An 18,850-nucleotide genomic window follows, 5' to 3' on the forward strand; every position below is an offset into this window, starting at 1 on the left:
TCTGAAGTTGATTCCTCAGGAAAATCTGTAGGACAATATCTATGAAAAACCAGTAGCCCCAAACCTCATTGTGATCTTTTTACTCTGCATCAGAATTTAATAAAAGGTGACTGTATATTGGAAGTTGTTCAAAAAATCTTATTTTCCAACATATTGGAAAATATAGGATACAAAAACATTAACAAAACCCAGCCTCAACATAGGTGAAGTCAATGACCTTCTCTTGTTACAAAACAAACATTTCGTTTCTAGATATTCGGTGGAATTACAAAAAAAAATTAATAACCCCTGAACTTACAGCATCAATAAGTTTCTGCTTAAAGAAACTAATGTTTGCAAAGTAAATAGGAGATGGACATCTGAAAATTTTCACTCCTTCTGGTTCATAAATCTGTAAGGCAGAGACATAATATTAGATGGTGCCCAGTGGATTCATATTAATATAACTTAGCAAATCAAAGTAAAAAATGAATCTTCCTTACGTCAGAGTAATCTTTCTTATTCTTGTAGATGTTGCTCCGTCCAACACTAGCCAGTGTGCTGCATTTCGGACTGTAGGGAGAATGAACGCCACATAAATCATGCATACATATTTGGGAGGCCTAGAAGGCTAACACTGATGTTGTGCTAGCATCCCAAAGCAGGCTCGTTTTAAAAATGTAAAAGATTCACTATGCCCATAGAGACCATGGAGGGCCAACACCTGGGTTTCCTTATTCTGCCACAGCTCCTAAGACAGTACCTCCCACCTACCATATTCCAGTTCACAAAAAGCTTTTGTTCGTGTTTGCTGTTTTGATTCTGAATATCACAGTTATTTGGTGAAAAAGACAGACATGTTTACCCAGTTGTACAGATGTGGACATGGGGAAGTATGATGATTTGCCTATGACCACTCAGTTTGTTTCTATGTTTGGTGAGTCCCCAAGAAATGAATGAAAATATAAATGAATCAATGAATGCAGGAACATTGCAATATAAATGCATTCCCTCAGTCAAGGATTAACTTAAACTATGATAACACTGTGATATGGAACTGCTTAGCTGCTAAGAAGTGTTATATCTCTCTCACAATATAATCCAACTTAGGCTGAGTGGAATAAAAAAGATGTTTGGACTGGATGACCATTAAGAAACAATCATTCTAAGTGTTGTTGTTTTTGTGGCATCCTAGGATGAGCGGGGCCTTTCAGAAATTCTCTTAGGTCAGCTCCATGCTTTTCAGGTGGGAGTACAATCTGACAGCCTATAAAGAGGAAGAATACTCCACTAAACATGGAGAATCTCACCATCTTCTCAGTAACACATTTCCCCAATGTAAATAGTCTAAGGCAGTGGTTCTCAACCTTGGCTGCACATTAGAATCACCTGGGAATCTTTTTAAAATCCTGATTTCTGGGCCTCACCCCGTAACAAAGAAACAGAATTTCCAGAGGATGAGGCCCAGAAATCAGGATTTTAAAAAGATTCCCAGGTGCCGAAACCGGTTTGGCTCAGTGGATGGAGCGTCGGCCTGCGGACTGAAGAGTCCCAGGTTCGATTCCGGTCAAGGGCATGTGCCTGGGTTGCGGGCATATCCCCAGTGGGAGATGTGCAGGAGGCAGCTGATCGATGTTTCTCTCTCATCGATGTTTCTGACTCTCTATCTCTCTCTCCCTTCCTCTCTGTAAAGAATCAATAAAATATATTAAAAAAAAAAAAAGATTCCCAGGTGATTCTAATGTGCAGCCAAGGTTGAGAACCACTGGTCTAAGGCATATGCATTTCTGATTTCTTTGAATTTGAGTGCAGGCAGGGAGCAGACCAACAGCTGGAGAGACCTCGGCTAATGCTTTAATTTGGGCCATTCTATTGCCCTTTGGGGTGAGCAACCTGAGGAAGAACAGACTGGCCAATCTTGATAGATTTGCATGCCTATCCATTAAACTACTCTCCCCTTAATCAGAGACAAGTTTTTTTTCTCCCGACACTGGCAGGCCAAAGTCTGCAAGGACACAGAGTGCGACAATCACTCACAATTGGGTCCTGAACACGATGGTCAGGAGCTGAAACGCCACGCTAGCTGCCAGGCCTAACGCAAGTCCCAGGACAGTGACAAAGATGAAGGTCATGATCCAAATGAGCTGCAAAAGGAAGGCAACATCTACACCAGTGGTTCCCAAATTTATTTGGCCTACCGCCCCCTTTCCAAAAAAATATTACTCAGCGCCCCCTGGAAATTAATTTTTTTTAAAAACTTTAATTAAACAGAAAGATATATGTATTAATGTTTCTACCTTTTTCGTAAAATATAGTAAAGAAAGGTGTAAATTAGAAACATTGAAGTTTGAAATTAGGAAACTATTTATTGAACTCAGAATAGAAAGGTAATACAAAAAAAGTTAAAACAAATGCACCTGTGGCCATCACCGCCCCCCTGGATCGCTGCAGCGCCCACCAGGGGGCGGTAGCGCCCACTTTGGGAATCACTCAATTGACTCTGATTCAAGCACGATGTGTTACCTGGTAGGTTCATTGCTACGAGAAAGCATGAACTTCCAGGGAACACAGCAGAAGTTGGAAGTATACAGGAGAAGGGACCTGCCTCCAGAGATCATTTCTACTGGCTCAGGTTCTGAACCACAGAAAACACAAGCAGATATTTTTTAAAAATCCCAAGAGAGTGTATCCACTGCTAATCCCATCCCTGGCCTGGTCAAGGAAATGATTGAGTCTGTCAGTCACAGCTAAAATTCCAGAACCAGCTGCTGTTCCTTAAAATGAGCAGGTTAGTGAGCATATTATACTTTTGGTCTGCTGGTTTTATTCATAGTGATGATCTCTCCAAGAATCTTAGTATGGCCCGGCCGGCGTGGCTCAGTGGTTGAGCGTCGACCTATGAACCAGGAGGTCATGGTTCGATTCCTGATCAGGGCACATGCCCAGGTTGTGGGCTTGATCCCCAGTGTGGGGTGTGCAGGAGGCAGTGGATCAATTGTTCTCTCTCATCATTGATGTTTCTATCTATCTCTCTCTCTCTCCCTTCCTCTCTTAAATCAACAAAGAAAAAAAAAAAGAATCAGTATGCCAAAGGGCTGTGAAAATCCCCAACAATTATCTAGCCAGAACAAAAGTAAACCAAGTGTAGTGCTCGCTTCGTCAGCACATATACTAAAATTGGAACTATACAGAGAAGATTAGCAAGGACATTAGCAAAAAAAAAAAAAAAAAAGAAAAGAAAGAAAGAAAACCAGGTGTAGTTTATTACCTTTTGCTTGTAAAGTACTAGAGGGTATGTTAAGCGTTTTTATGCCACAGACTTTGACCCTGATATAATTATGGGCTCTGCTTCTCACAACAAGGCATGCTGAGAGCGAGGGGAGCTTTTATAGAGCACTTCCAAAAGATTGTTCAGAATTGAAGTTTCTCACACATCCTCTGGGAACTAACAGATGATGTGATGAAGAACAGAAGCAATGCATACCCCGAACTTCAGAGAGTTTCTGCGGCATTTGGGAGGACTGCAGGGATTTTAAGGACAGATCTAAGGAAGTGATCTACTAGTGTGTCCTGGAGCATTTCCTACTTGCAAGAAGCTCATCCTTTTAAACGAAAATCCCAGAGAATGATCATTAGAGTGGGCTGTTTAAAGATAGTAAATAACACAAACTAAAGTCACTTTAACAGATATATAGGAACAAAATTTCTCAGAGTTTACAATATAAGTAGGCATTTTACATCAGCATGAAGTGCCATCCTGATTTTTCTCTCAAATGCCATTGCCTCTACTTACACAATCATACTTATCCTTTCGCCACAGTCTTCGTATTTCTGTAAACTGCATCAGCATTCCCTTTAAGTTTCCAAGTGCTAGAGCTGCCAGGACAGACTGTGAGAGACATAAATGGCAGATGTACTTTCAGATAACTAAATAAGCCACCCTGAAGCAAAGGTGAAGGCTGTAGATAAGTGAGTCCTTTAAAAGGGCCTCAAAGCAAAGTGTACACCCTTGTCTGGTGTGCAGTGCCATGCAAGACACACCAGACCTTCCCCACCACAGTGACAGTGGCATCAATGACCTGACAGCACATACCAGCCTATACCTTGGGACAGAGAAAGGCAGGTCCTAAGACCTACGACGGATATAAATTCTTCTCAATCAGCGAGAGGCTACTGTGTGTCTACTTATTGAAGGTGGGAGAGGGAGTTGCTCTTTGTTTAAAAACAAGTTTGGGGAGCTTGAGGTCCTGGAATAAGAATTCAAAACTTCGACGATGCTTAGCAATCGTGCCATTTTGAAATAGGAAACTGAAGGTTGCAGAGGTGAACAAGTCTTTGAGGCAGACTCTCTGGGACAGCGTGTGCCACATCTCTCACGTTCCCTGCTGTATCCCCAGAACCGACCATGGTGCATATATCCGGGGGGGGGGGGGGGGGGGTTTAATAATTATTCAGTGAGTGAGCGGATGAGCTAATGAATTACTATTTCCAAAGCCAGTACTAACCACCCAGTAACATAGCCTTTTTAAAATAGTCCTGATGCAGATACCACTGAATAGTACATTTGCTAAGAGATCTGGGTAGAAAACGCAACTCTGCTACAGCAGCATTTCGGGCTCCTGGTTCTTCCTTCACATGCCCAAGTGAGATCACTCATCTTATAGGGAATGATGCCAGTTAAAGTGAAAAATGCTGACTAGCCAAGTTTGCTCCCTTTCTTAGATTTTTTCCTTTACATGTATTTTATTGATTTCAGAGAGGAAGGGAGAGAGATATAGAAACATCTATGATGAGGGAGAATCATTGATTGGCTCTCTCCTGCACACCCTCAACTGGGGATTGAGCCTGCAACCTGGGCATGTGCCCTGACCGGAAATTGAACCATGACTTCCTGGTTCATAGGTCAACCACTGAGCCATGCTGGTCAGACTCTTATTTACATTTTAACACAATGGTAGGTGTGTGCTCCTAGCCTTCACCCCCAATTCAAGCTGTCCCATTCCGAATGGGCTACGGAATTTGCATGCTGACATCGACCTACCAACCAGGAGGTCATGGTTTGATTCCCGGTTAGGGCACATGCCTGGGTTGTGGGTTGATCCCCTGTGTGTGGCGTGCAGGAGGCAGCCTATCAATGGTTCCCTCTCATTGATGTTTCTATCTATCCTCCCTTCCTCTCTGAAATCAATAAAGATATATTTAGGGGAAAAAAATTGTCATCACCATGGTAGCTGGGGGAGGGTTCCATAAGACTCTCTGTAATAAGCCTCCTGCTTATTGTTTGGGGGACTTTAGCATTGAGCATGTCCAGTGCCACCAGCAGAAGAGACATAGTTGTCTTTTCATTAGGCATTATTTCCCACCTAGTCAGAATTCCAAGGGAAAACCATTTGAAATGAATTACATACACAATAGCGCCCTTAAATAACAAAGCCTGTAGAGCACTGAGGAGCCGTAGAGAGGAGTTTTATCTGGTATCCACAGTATAATTGATAAAAAGGACGAAATACATGTAAAATGCATAAAATTCTGCCGATACTTAGTAAGCACACAAGAAACATTCATTATTAGCTATCATTGTGGGTTATTTTGTTCTCCTGTGATTAAAAAAAAAAAAAAAAAAAGCAAAGCAGCTACTCAGGTGAAACAAGGACATTACAGAACAATGGTCTAAGAACTCACCACGTGAATCCTTTATAGCAGGAGTTCTGATTGATCCTGGACAATGTCTCTGGGCATTGCTTATTCACTGGAGAGCTATGGTTTTATATGGCAATTGTTTCTTTAATTCTCCAAGTTGATGCGGGTGAGGGAAAGCTCAAGAATGCACCCGGAAGAAGCACAATAGGACAGAATTCTCTATGCAGGGGGCTGTGTGCGCGTGCATTTATTTATTTATTTAGTATTTTTGTTAATCCTCACCCGAGGATATTTTGGGGGGGGAACTTGAGGTTGAGAGAAGTTAAGTAATTTGCCCCGAAGCACACAGACAACAAGTGGCAGAGCCAGGATTAGAAGCAGGTCTACAGGACTCTAGAGCCAGTGCTCCATACACTCCCTCACAATCCTATACACACCATAAAGAACTGCATGTTTACCACTGTCTGGCTTCCTAGAGAGCCCATGCTTTCCGGAGTCCGCTGTTATGTTTTCCATCTGGGCGCTGCAGTCGTTTACAAAGGCTCCAGCGAAACCCTCAACATTTACAGTTCAGGAGGGCTGGACAGAGGAGCGTGAGGCACCCTCCCCAATGTATTTGGCTGTTTGCTCCCATCCTGCAATCTGACAGCTTTGGTCTTGGAGTCAAACCAAACCCTGGGAGCTGCAGGGCGGATGCCTGAGAACAGGTTGTGTGGCTGGCAGCACCATTCTCTGACTTAGATCGACGCCCTGATTACCTTAACCTTTAAGAAAATCTTCACCTCAGTCAATTCATATTATAGAAGCCGCTGTGCCAGGGTGTCTTTCTGTCTAAACATCAAGTATATTCTGAGCTACGAACATGGGAAGAGTAGAGTAGATACGGTGTTTTGGGCATGTGCATTCCAAGCATTCACAAAATGCTACCAGGGCAAGAAGAAATACTTACGGCCCGTAGAGAACTGGCTGAGAAGAGTGCTCGAAGGTTTGCAGTTACCTCATATTCCCGTTTGGTTTATGTTTCGAGAGTTTAGGAACCAGGGTCCCACAGGAGAGAGATAGCATCCAAAGAGGGAGGGTTGGTACCTTTTGTAGTGGTGCCAGAAGAAATCCCAGGTTTTCAATGAAAATCAGCAGGATGAGAGCAGAGAGAATCCCAGCAATCTGTGTAGATGAAAACATTCCCAGCACAAAATCAACTTTTCCCACAGTCTGGCATTCCCCGGGGCCTAAGCTAGGATGGCCTTCCACGCAAAGGTCCAGAAATACCTGCGTTTTGCCTCCAGTACTTTCTTGAATTGCAGATCTGGAGAGGGCGGTACTGGCAGCAAATCCTTTGAATGATCCAGTGAATATGTTACTCACTCCCAAGGCTATTAACTCCTGACAAGAGGACGAGAAGGGATCTTCATTAGGAGCAGCGCCATGGGTATTGTGTACGTGAAACATTATTTAAAGATGCTGAATTAGACCCAGCATCGGCTGTACACTTACCTGATTGCCATCAATCGCATAATCGTGTTTGAGGGAATAAACACTGGCAACCGAAAAGGCCACTGCAAAGCCAACGATTGCAATGCTGAAGCTGTCCCCGATGGTTCCTTTGATAACCTCCAAGTCATACGTGATAGGTGGCTCAAATCTGAATTTAAAGTAAACAAGTCTGAAGGTCACCAACCTGCTTAGACACCTTCAATGGCATCCATTTGTGCTCAGAAAAAGTCCAAATTCCTTAGCAAGGCCCCCCATCTACCCACTCCCTCCATTCCTGCTTAATCGCTACAATTTCCCAGAATGTATGCTCCAACCATACCCAGCTTTTTTTGTTTGTTTGTTTCTTGAAGATGCCACCCATTCTCTCACCTTGGAAGCTTCTAATTTGCTGTTCCCTGTGCCTGAACCATTCCCCTCATCCCTGTCCTTCTAGCACAAGCATGTCAAACTCTTGGCCCATCGCCCCATGCGGCCCACAACAAATATTTTTGTGGCCCAGCCAATATAATGTTATCTAAGAAACATTTTAATAAAAATTTCGTAATTTAATTTTTACAATATCCTGTTATACATAATCCTATATAATAAAAGCCTAATATGCAAATCGACCGAACAGCAGAATGACCGGTGAAACGACCGGTCCCTATGATGCAAACTGACCATCAGGAGAGAGATGCTCCACACAGCAGCTGCCCCCAGCCTGCAGGCCTCAGGCCAGCCAAGGTGGATGCCAGCAGGGGCCCCATGATTGCCCTGCTGGTTGCCCCACAGATCAGCCCTGATCGCCAGGCCTAGGGACCCTACCTGTGCATGAATTTTGTGCACCAGGCCTCTAGTTACGTTAAGCGCCCAGCCTGTTTTGTCTTCCAGATGGAAAGTATAGTGTCAGTCACCAGTGACTGACTGGGCGCTTAACGTGTTAATAACAAACTACAGCATTTGCTAATGACTGATTACTATAATCGTGTTGCATTCATTTCCCTTACATGCAGGTGCACCATTTCTCTCCACTAATACTAGCAGTGAATATTTTAGCAGCTGATTGCCATGTCGTTAGTCTTGGATTGACTTGTTTGATGTACGCAACAGGAAATATTTTGCCTTCAGAGAACAAAAAATTAGGTTTATTTGCGGCATGCTTATTAATTTATGCAGTTATTCAGTGTCTCGTAAGTTAATGTTGAAGAAAAAAATTAATTCTTATTAAAATGTTCTATTATTTTATATTAATGATTACTCATTTACGTCAGCCCTTTTTATTCAGCATGTCTCTATTGAAATAAATCTTACATTTCTATTGAAATTGAAGCTTTTGTTTTTCTGTGGCCCACAAAAACTTAAACCTTGTTTATTTGGCTCATGTTAGCCTTTGAGATTGACATGCTTGTTCTAGCACGTCTTCCCTCACCATCAAGGGTTAGGAGAGATTCTCTGTGTTTCCCTAAGTCTTGAAGCCTCCCCACCCCAGATACTGAGCAGAAACTGTGACTGGTTCGCTATTCTGTGACCAGAACTGACCGGTCTTCATGGCATATATCAGGCGGTCCATAATTTGGGGCAAATCAATGAGTAAATGCAATCTAGAATGAATGCTGCCTCACTTTGGAGCATGACTAGCAAGAATTTGGTATCCTTGCAAACTTTGGAATCTGTTATATTATTGTTGAAAAGCAGTGCTGCTTGAATTTGATACAAGATTGTACATACAGCCCAATGGCAGTGGTGCATCGGAGATGATTTTGCTGGTATAAGCGTATTATAACGTATATTTATATCCCCATCAGCTTCATGCAAAACATCTTAGGTCCCACTGGTATTGTTGCAAAGAGTGCAAAGCATCCCCTACAATGCTTCCACTAGTTACCCATGGATAGAGGCTTTTGAGGAAATACAATTCTGAGGCAAGGCCAGGAGGAAAGTCTTCTTTCCGTTGATAACATAGCCTTTCATGGAAAACCCTTCGCAAACAGATGGGCCTTGGACTCTGTCCAGGGCTCCACAGAACTGCTAGAGCCAACTGTGGCCCCGATGCAGACAGAGGGTTTCCATTTAGACTGATGTTGTGTCAGGAAAACACTCACCTCACAGAGGATACTTTTGTGCTTATGCCTCATGAGCTTAGAGCAGTTAAATGTTATTTACTAACTGTATTCTAAACAGTACAAATATCTCAAACTCAACAGCAATACCCTCAAATGCCCAGCTCCTATAAACATCTAAAACTTACTGGTGGTGGGTTAGGCTCCATTCAACTCTTTCTTAATTGTGAATATCTATGTTAAAAATTTTTCAGCTCTGATTTGAAGAAGTGCCATTATCTCACATTCTGCAGCTATCATGAATCAGAAAGTTACCTCGGAATATTATTTATTCATTAAATAAATCTAAAATCAGTGATACAATTAAAATTTGCACTGGATATCAAAATAACCAGAAGCCAGCTATTCATCTTTTGTTCTAGCCTCTAAACACCATAGACAGAGTGGTCCGAAGACTTAAGTTAATTTCTTGGCTCTGTTATTTATTTAGCTCCCTGAGCCCAAGGCCATGCAAAGTGAGTCAGAACTAAACCCCAGGCACCAGTGCCTCTAGAACACCTGAGCTTGCCTACTAAGCTACACTGCCTCACTGTAGAATGTAACAATTAATACACGTGAATTCCTCCCTTCCCCATCCCACACACCCTGAGGAGAGAGGTCCATTGACATCTGAAATACAGTCACAAAGTAAAGTCTCTAAGATTGTAACTCAGTGATGTTAAGTATATCTTTTATTTCTAAAACCCTCTGAAAAGTTCTTTAATTTATTAAAATGTAATTACTTGAAAACTGCAGAGTGGAGAGAAATCATATATATACACTTTTAAAAGAAGTTGGCTGTTTTTAAATCAGCAATGCATATAGATGCTGATTCCTGGAATTCTCAAGTACACCTTAAGCATGTTTTTGTTTTGTTTTTAAACAGGAATACAGCCTATCATTGTAAGCCTGTTGGAAGAGATTGCTGTTATGGTCAGAGGGCAGCAAAAGGAAAGACAGCACAAATCTGGATCTTTCTTCTCAATCTCTGTTTTCAAATTCCTCGTACGAATTGGACCCCCATCCTTCAGCAGCGGCAAGAGTTGCTCTGGCCTTGTTTTGAATTTGATCACGAGAAAGGACAGGGTGTGCCTAACTGGATTGTTCACGCAGTGTGCCAGGTATCCCTTCAGTGTCTCTTTTGAACTGTCGGCTCTTGGCTCCAGTAACACAAGCAAAACACTACATATTGTTTGTGGTAATTTATGGACAAGGAAATCTGGTTTCATTTGGTTTTCTTTCTTCCTTTCTTTTATTTTATGAGGGGAAGCAGGTTGAAGTGCCTATTTTTCTGCTTTTACTACTTCATTTTTACTTGTGTCTGAGTCCCTGTTTGTCTGGTTTGGGAGTTCTTCCACAAGGAGACATGTCCTGATATTAGGAACTGCAGACCCCTATGTCCTTTGTGGCTCCTTCCTAGAAGGAGAGCAGTGAGTCTCCCTCATAAATGCCACATGCAGGGAGGATTCTAGCCTGGGTTAATGCGCTTCAGCTGGCTGTCTTTAGTAACTTCTGCTTACTCTCTAATGAGTGCTTGGGGATGTCATCCCAAAAGACACACTTACCCACTTGGCATGTTCCCAATCACTGTCACATTAAACCTTCTTTCGAAGTCAAAGCCATAGGATACCCCTGTTGCGATCACAGTCTGCAAAGTTGCAAATTGCCCAAGTTAGAAACATGAGACATACCTAAGAGTCTTGCTTTACGAAAAAATGCCAAAAACCATCCCTTGACCTCTTAGATACGAATCTCAAGCCCCGGCTTGGCTACTTTTTAAGAAGTCCTGAGGCAATTCTAGTGTCCCACCAGAGTTGAGACATTAATTCAAATGCATCTATCAACTTCTTAGAGATCTTGCCTTCTGCACCGGCCTTGTCTTGACTTAAATGGACAGAATAAACCCAAAATCAAAAGAGAAAATTCTTAATTCTGAATAAAGATAAAACTGTACTAAAAATTAGGCCCAGAAACTGCAGAGATGGCATCAGCCCCACTAAAACCTCCTGATCTACAGATGGTGAAGGGCTTTCAACATACAACTGTGAGACTCATGAGCTATGAGAGAAAGTCTTAAGATGGTCAATTACCATGATGAGTTCAATTGGGATGGGCACTGGAAGTTTGGCTTTGTAGCGCTGATTTATTTCTTTAACCACAAATAAAATGAAGAGGATAATCAAGGATGTCACAAGGTCTGCAATATTAGTCTTCTCTATTTGTGTGAATATGGAATTTAGTATCTAAAATTATAAAAACAAAAACACCCAAGTGCTATATTAATGTATAATTTGATTACGACACTCAATTTATTTCCAAATACATAAAAATAAGAATTGAAGCAAAAGAACTGACATAGATTGATAGCGAGTGAACGAGACATTGCTTGGTTGCCTCCCACATGCACCCTGACTGGGGCCAGGGATCAAACCTGCAACCCAGATCAGGTACATGCCCTTGACGGGGAATCTAACCTGCGAACCTTCAGTGTGCAGGCCAACACTCTAACCACTGAGCACACCAGCCAGGGCAGTACTATGCTGTTTTGATTAGTATGCCCCTGTAGTATAGTTTGATATCAGGTAGCGTGATTCTTTCAACCTTGTTTTTCTTTCTCAACACTGCTGTTGCTATTCGAGGTCTTTTGTGGTTCCATATAAATTTTTGGAATATTTGTTCTACTTCTGTGAAATACAAAATTGGTATCTTGATAGGAATTGCATTGAATTTGCAGATTGTTTTGGGTAGTGTGGACATTTTAATGATGGTAAATTCTTCCTATTCATGAACATGGTATATACTTCCACTTATTTGTATCTTCTTCAATTTCTTTCTTCAGTGTCTTGTAATTTTCCCAGCACAGGTCTTTTACATCCTTGGTTAAGTTTATTCCTAGGTATTTCATTTTTTTTTGAAGCAATTGTGAATGGGATTTTTTTTTTTTTTTTTTTTTTTTAGTTTCCCTTTCTGGTAGTTCATTATTGGTGTATAAAAATGCAATTGATTTCTGGATATTTATTTTGTATCCTGCTTTCATTGATCAGTTCTAGTAGTTTTTTTTATGGAATCTTCACTGTTCTCTATATTGAACAGAATAGAGAGCCCAGAAATAAACCCACGTCTTTATATTTGACAAAGGAGGCAAAAACATACGATGGGCTAAATACAGTCTATTTAGTAAATGGTTTGGGGAAAATTGGACAGATATGTGCAAAAAAATGAAACTGGACCACTTTCTTAAATTGCACAGAAGAATAAACTCAAAATGGATTAAAGACTTAAATGTTAGACTTGAAACCATAAAAACCCTAGAAAAAAATCATAGGAAGTAAAATCTCAACATTTCTTGTAGCAGTATTTTTCTGATATATCTCCTCAGGCAAGGGAAACAAAAGAAAAAATAAATGGGATTACATCAAACTAAAAAGTTTTTGCACAGCAAAGGAAACCATCAACAAAATAAAAAAACAAACATATTGAAGAGGAGAAATATTCACCAATACATCAGATAAGAGGATAATTAATATCTAAAATTTATTAAGAATTTATACAACTCAACACCCAAACAACACCACCACCAAACAATCCAATTAAAAAATGGGCCAAAGACCTTAATAGAAACTTCTCAAAAGAGGACATACTGATGGCCAATAGACATATGAAATGATGCTCAGCATCACTAATCATCAGAGAAACGCAAATTAAAACCAATTAGCTATCACCTCACACCTGTCAGAATAGAATGGCTAGCATCAATAAATCAACAAATGACAAATATTGGTGAGGTTGTGGAGAAAAGGGAACCCTTGTGCACTGTTGGCAGGAATGCAGATTGGTGTAGTCACTGTGGAAAATAGTATGAAGCTACTTCAAAAAAATGGAATTGCCTTATGACCAGCAATTCTTCTTCTGGAATTTATCCAAAGAAACCCAAAACAGTAATTTGAAAGGGTAAAGTTACCCCTATGTTCATTGCAGCATTATTTACAATTAGAGGTCTGGTGCACAAAAATTCGTGCACTCGAGGGGGCCCTCAGCCCGGCCTGCATCCTCTCACGGTCTGGGACCACTCGGAGGATGTCCACCTGCCAGCTTAGGCCCGCTCCCTGGGGGATCGGGCCTAAGCTGGCAGTCAGACATTCTTCTGGCAGCCCGGGAGTCCTCGGGGGATGTCCAACTGTGGCTTAGGCCCTCTCCCCTAAGGCCACCCCTGCGGAAGGTGTGGCACTAGGACCGGGCTCGTGCCACCACCTCTCCTGCCACCTCTGTGGAAGAGGGGGTGCTGGGACCACCATGGCTGGCCTCGTGGCTCAGGCTTGCTGGCCCAACCCCCCGCCCACTGGAGGAAGGGACGTGGGTGGAGATTGAAGAGGGTATAGGGGAATAAATGGTGGTGGGAAAAAATTAAAAAACAAAAAAGAATACTGTTCTATAGCACATCCTCTGTAGGAGGAAGAACCACTGTCCTATTTACATATTGACCAATTTCCTTTTGCTTTATAAACAGAGATGCATAAAAGAGTAAGAAGAACTTCAACTCAAAAAGAATGAGACCTGCTTTTTAGAAATGGGGAAGCATTTTCACTCAATTAGCACATTTCTTTCAAAATAAGATTTTAAAAAATTTTAAAAATTTGGGTCAAAATACTAAAGCTTTTAATAATGTATGTAGATTATTTTCTTTTTAATAATACTTAGCAGTCAAATATAAGAGAAGTGGCACTTTTTTTCTGTTGTTCCCATTAGCTGTACAGTAGGTGTGGTTGATTTTCTATGTTGTTCTCCTTGTCACTAACTTTATATATATATATATATATATATATATATATATATATATATATATTTTATTGATTTTTTACAGAGAGGAAGGGAGAGGGATAGAGAGTTAGAAACATCAATGAGAGAGAAACATCGATCAGCTGCCTCCTGCACACCCCTACTGGGGATGTGCCCGCAACCACGGTACATGCTCTTGACCCGAATTGAACCTGGGACCCTTCAGTCCGCAGGCCGACGCTCTATCCACTGAGCCAAACCGGTTAAGTTTTTCTTAATGTAAATACATTTCACAACCCATTTGTTTCTTAGATGTTGTAGGCAAGACCCACGGCATTAAAGCGAAGCTCTCCCAGAAACACGATAGTGAATTACATGTATTTAAACATTTTTAAAGCAAAAGTCATACTTACTTTGAAAAGTGAAAAAGGATCAGTGTGTGATGGGACACTCAATTGTAGCATAAATTTGAGTTGGGAAACCAGAACGTGAACAGCAGCAGCTGTGGTGAAGCCACTGATGAGGGATTCAGACAGATATATCACCATGAATCCAACCTGCAGAACCCCCATGAGCAACTGGAAGGAGAAGGGCAAAGGCCTTTGTTAGTGCAGATTAGGAGTACACACCTCAGCAACCTGAAGTAACAGCGACTGAAATGATCAAAATGTAAAGGTGCAGCCTGTACTTATAAGCCTTAAAGTAGCATGAGTCCCTGCCTCCTCGAACACCTCCCCTTTCCCCACCCCACACCCCAAGGTGGAATGTTACATGCTGTTCAATAACATGCAAGTCTAGCTCACTCCAAAAGCAACAGGCTTATCTGCCCCCCTTTTTAAAGGTGCAGTATCTATCTATCTATCTATCTATCTATATAAATTTCAGAGAAGAGGGGAGAGGGAGAGAGAGAGAAACATCAATGACGAGAGAGAATCATTGATCAGCTGCCTCCTGCATGCCCCACACTGGGGATAGAGCCCACAACCCAGGCACGTGCCCTTGACTGGAATCGAACCCAGGACCCTTCCGTCTGCAGGCTGACGCTCTATCCACTGAGCCAAACCAGCTACGGCAAGGTGCAGTATCTTTAGAAGACTCACCTATAAATCCTTTCATAGCAGAATCTTATCTAGCATCAGCCCTCATCAATCTATATATATAAAAAGCCAGCGGCCATAACGGCCATAACAACCAGTCACTATGACACCCACTGTGGCCAGCGTACCACTGATCAGGGGGTGGGGCCGGCCAGCCAACCTCGAAGCCCCTCCCCCCTGCCAGTCCGTCTGTGATCAGACTCTCCCACCCAATCAAGAGCTGGCCTCCAGCCAAATACCCCCTCCCACTCCCCCCAACCAGCCCCACTCCCAATCAGCCTGCCCCACCACCATAGGCCTGCAGCCCCCTGCCAGCCCCGCCCCTGATTGCCCCTGCACCCCATTCAGGGGTGGGGCCAGCTGGCCCAGTGACCACAGCCCCTCCCCATGGCCAGCCCCGCCCCCAATCGGCCCCCCAACTCCAATCGGGGGTGGGACCTGCTGGCCAATCATCCATGGCCCGTTCCCCCAGCCAGCTCGGCCCTGATCAGCCTGATCAGGGCAGGCTGGCTGGCCAACCTCCCACCATCTCCTCCTTTCGACAGGCCCAGCCCTGATCCGCCCCCATTTGGGGCCAGGCTGGCCGGACCCCACCCGTGCATGAATTCGTGCCCTGGGCCTCTAGTTTTCTTATGTAATTTTAAGTTACACATTCTAGCTGCTGTAGTATGCATAGATGAGCATCCATTCATATTCCCTCAAACAAGTTGCTTGACTTTTGTAGGAATTACATAACTGTGTACTGGACATATGAATTGCTCGGTTTTAACTGAGGGCAAAAATGGTAAATTGCCCCAAAGAACCAGTATTTTGCAATCAGGTGACTGCATGGATTTTTCCTTCCCTTGGATACCTGGCCTGCCTTTCCATTCATGTCCCTGGAATGGAGCCAGAGCTGTGGACACTATGTTCAGAAATGTCTTAGAAAGACCTGACCAAGCTGTTTGTCAATAGGACACACCACTTATGTGTTTGTATTCATTCACTCTTTCTTTTAAAAAAGGTTTTAACCAATGGTATCACTATTCACAAACTTAGGCAACATCGTGAGGAGTCCATGACATCTTTACTTGGGAGAGAGGCTTTAGGCCCCTCCATTAACCTCTTCAGCTTTTCCCAAATCTTTGAAATGGACAATTCAAAGTCTGAAACCACAAACCCTTCCAACTAGATTACAGTCCCTGAACAATCAGAAAGAAAAAAGTTCCAAAGCTCCCAGTTTCACTATTGCTTGCACATAGTTATGTTGAGTGACTATATTTTATTGAATTCAGCATTTCACTCACCCCTTCCTGTTCCCACTTTTCTTTCTCTCTAGACCCACGTTCACCCATCTTTGCAATGTGGGTCTGCCTCTCGCCTCTGTGGTGAGTGGCCCTTTTACAATTATTTCCTATAGGCTATGGAAGGAGGGCTACAAATCAAATGGGAAGTGGGAGGGCTGGCAAGAAGGAGGAAAATCAGAAAAATGTGTACAGGTCAGGACAAGCAGATTGGGAGGGTAGATTATATGAGAAAGTGCTCACCTGGATGATTCCAGAAAGAACTGTGACTGTGGCGGCCACCATCACCCTATAGTTATCTAGTGCCGAGTTATTACTCATTGAACTATTATAAGAATCCATAGCATCTGAATTGTCCATTGAGCTTAGTCTCATAACTGTTGCTCCCACCATGATACTCAGAACTGGAAATGGACCTAATTAACAGAGGGTGAATTGTGGTGAATAAATGTCTCCCTAAAGCACAATTGTCTTTTACAAGAAACTGATTCTTCTTCTGAATTATGCACAATTTGAAATTGATTACAATGTGTGGCTAATGAAATTCATAGAGGAAAGGCAGTGTGAGCATGAATTAGCCCAGAAATTCACTTACCCACAGCTATGTGTCTAGAAGTGCCCAAGAAAAAGTAGGTTATGATTGGGAAAAAGGCTGCATATAACCCATAGCTTGGAGGGATGTTGACCAGTAGAGCATATGCTAAACCTGTAAATACACAAACATCAGGGTTTATATTTCATGCAAGGGGAATCACAGAAGTTCTCATTAGATCCTTTAAATATTTAAATTTGGACCCTAAATATAAGTTACTTTACTAACTCAAGTGTAGCAAAGATGTAAATGTAAGAGCTAAAACTATAAAACTCAGGAAAAAAACCTAATTGTAAACCCTTGTGATCTTGGATTAGGCAATGGTTTCTCAGAAATGACACTGACGGCATAAGCAATCAAATTAAAAACAGATAAAATGGGCTTCATCAAAAATTTTAAATGTGCGCTTCAAAGAAAATGAAATGACAACCAATAAAATGGGAGAAATTATCTGCAAATCGTATTATGAATAAGGGCTTAGTATCTAGAGTATATAAATGACCCTTGTTACTCAACAATAAAAAGACAACCTAATTCTAAAATGTGCAAAAGATTTAAATATATATCTCACAAAAGATATACAAGTCTCCAATAAGCACATGAAAAGATGTTCAACCACTGTTAGTCACTTAGGAAATACAAATCAGAACCACAATGAGATACCATTTAATTTAAAAATATACTTTTATTTATTTCAAAGAGGAAGGGAAAGGGAGAGAGAGAAACATCAATGATGAGAGAGAATCATTGATTGGCTGCCTCCTGCACGCCCCCTACTGGGGATCGAGCCCACAACCTGGACATGTGCCTAACTGGCACATGTAACCTTGTGGTTCATAGGTCAACGCTCAACCACTGAGCTATACTCATTAGGACAGTTAAAATAAAAAAGGCAGACAATAACCAGTGTTCACAAGGATATGAAGAAATTTGAACCCTCAGATATTGCTAGTGTTTTACCATATGACACAGCAGTTATACGCCTAAGAGAATTGTTTTTACAAAAACTTGTACACAGTGATCATTCCTAATAGCCACAAAGTAGAAACAAAAACAACCCAAATGTCCATCAACCCATGAATGCATGAACAAAATCTGGTTTTTCCATACAATAGAATATTATTCATCCATTAAAAGGAATGAAATGCCCGTACATGCTGAAACATGGATGAATCTTGAGAACATTATGTGAAGTGAAAGGAACCAGGTACAGAAGAATCTATTTATAGGAAATGCCCAGAATAGGCAAATCCATAGAGACAGAAAGTTGTTGCAAAGGGGATGAATGGAGGGGGGAATGGGAAGTGACTGCTAATGAGCAAGAGATTTTTGGGGTGAAAATATTCTGGAATTAGATATGGTGGTTGCATGACCTTGTGAATATACCAAGAAACACTGAATTGTACACATTAAAAGGATGAATTTTGTGATAGATGAATTACATATCAATAAATATTTTACCTTGCAGTACACACACTAGCCCTGTGCTGATTCCAGAAACAACGTCACTGAGTAGCCATTCCTTTACCCGGTAGGCTGGTAACCAAGATGCTATGGGGAGTAAAGAGAGGGCAATTCTCTTGGCCTTTTGTGTGGAACAGCTGAAAAAAATGGAAAGCCACAGGTCAGTTAAAATCAAATTTTAAGTTCAGTACCTCATTGTAGGTGGAAAATTGGTAAAGGCGGTAGTATATTAAAGAAGAAACTAGCACTTTCACTAACTTTCCCACCAACAGTCACCTCCTTGCCCATATCAACTGCCCCTGGGCCACCACCAAAGGATTTTGAAAAAGAAAAATGCTGCTTTTCTTTAGCCATAATAGAGCTTATTTGTCATCCTCAGCTTGAACTGTCCTGCATTTCAACTGAGAATGTTCCTCTGTCCTCGTCTATTAGTCCTCTGATATGGAA

At 41.9% G+C, this 18,850-nt stretch overlaps 1 protein-coding gene and 1 pseudogene across 2 annotated transcripts in view; one reads left to right on the plus strand and one right to left on the minus strand.

Annotated features, from left to right (window-relative positions):
* The window catches only part of SLC26A3 (solute carrier family 26 member 3), a 37,204-nt gene that overhangs the window by 8,079 nt on the left and 10,275 nt on the right, over window positions 1–18,850 (minus strand). For both annotated transcript variants that reach the window (XM_070424667.1, XM_070424668.1), the window contains 13 exons: window positions 18,401–18,540; window positions 16,943–17,053; window positions 16,591–16,763; window positions 14,381–14,545; window positions 11,282–11,434; window positions 10,757–10,839; window positions 7,114–7,261; window positions 6,889–7,002; window positions 6,706–6,783; window positions 3,773–3,868; window positions 2,017–2,123; window positions 483–552; window positions 299–391 (listed from right to left, as the gene is read on the minus strand). In XM_070424667.1, the coding sequence (XP_070280768.1) occupies window positions 299–391; window positions 483–552; window positions 2,017–2,123; window positions 3,773–3,868; window positions 6,706–6,783; window positions 6,889–7,002; window positions 7,114–7,261; window positions 10,757–10,839; window positions 11,282–11,434; window positions 14,381–14,545; window positions 16,591–16,763; window positions 16,943–17,053; window positions 18,401–18,540 (1,531 nt within the window). The remainder of the gene's footprint in view (window positions 1–298; window positions 392–482; window positions 553–2,016; window positions 2,124–3,772; window positions 3,869–6,705; window positions 6,784–6,888; window positions 7,003–7,113; window positions 7,262–10,756; window positions 10,840–11,281; window positions 11,435–14,380; window positions 14,546–16,590; window positions 16,764–16,942; window positions 17,054–18,400; window positions 18,541–18,850) is intronic.
* Window positions 3,127–3,185, plus strand: LOC139017087 (U6 spliceosomal RNA; annotated as a pseudogene).

This window comes from Myotis yumanensis, unplaced genomic scaffold (genome assembly GCF_028538775.1).
Source record: "Myotis yumanensis isolate MYYU_CA2020_CCGP unplaced genomic scaffold, mMyoYum1.0.hap1 SCAF_9, whole genome shotgun sequence".
Taxonomy (NCBI): domain Eukaryota; kingdom Metazoa; phylum Chordata; class Mammalia; order Chiroptera; family Vespertilionidae; genus Myotis; species Myotis yumanensis.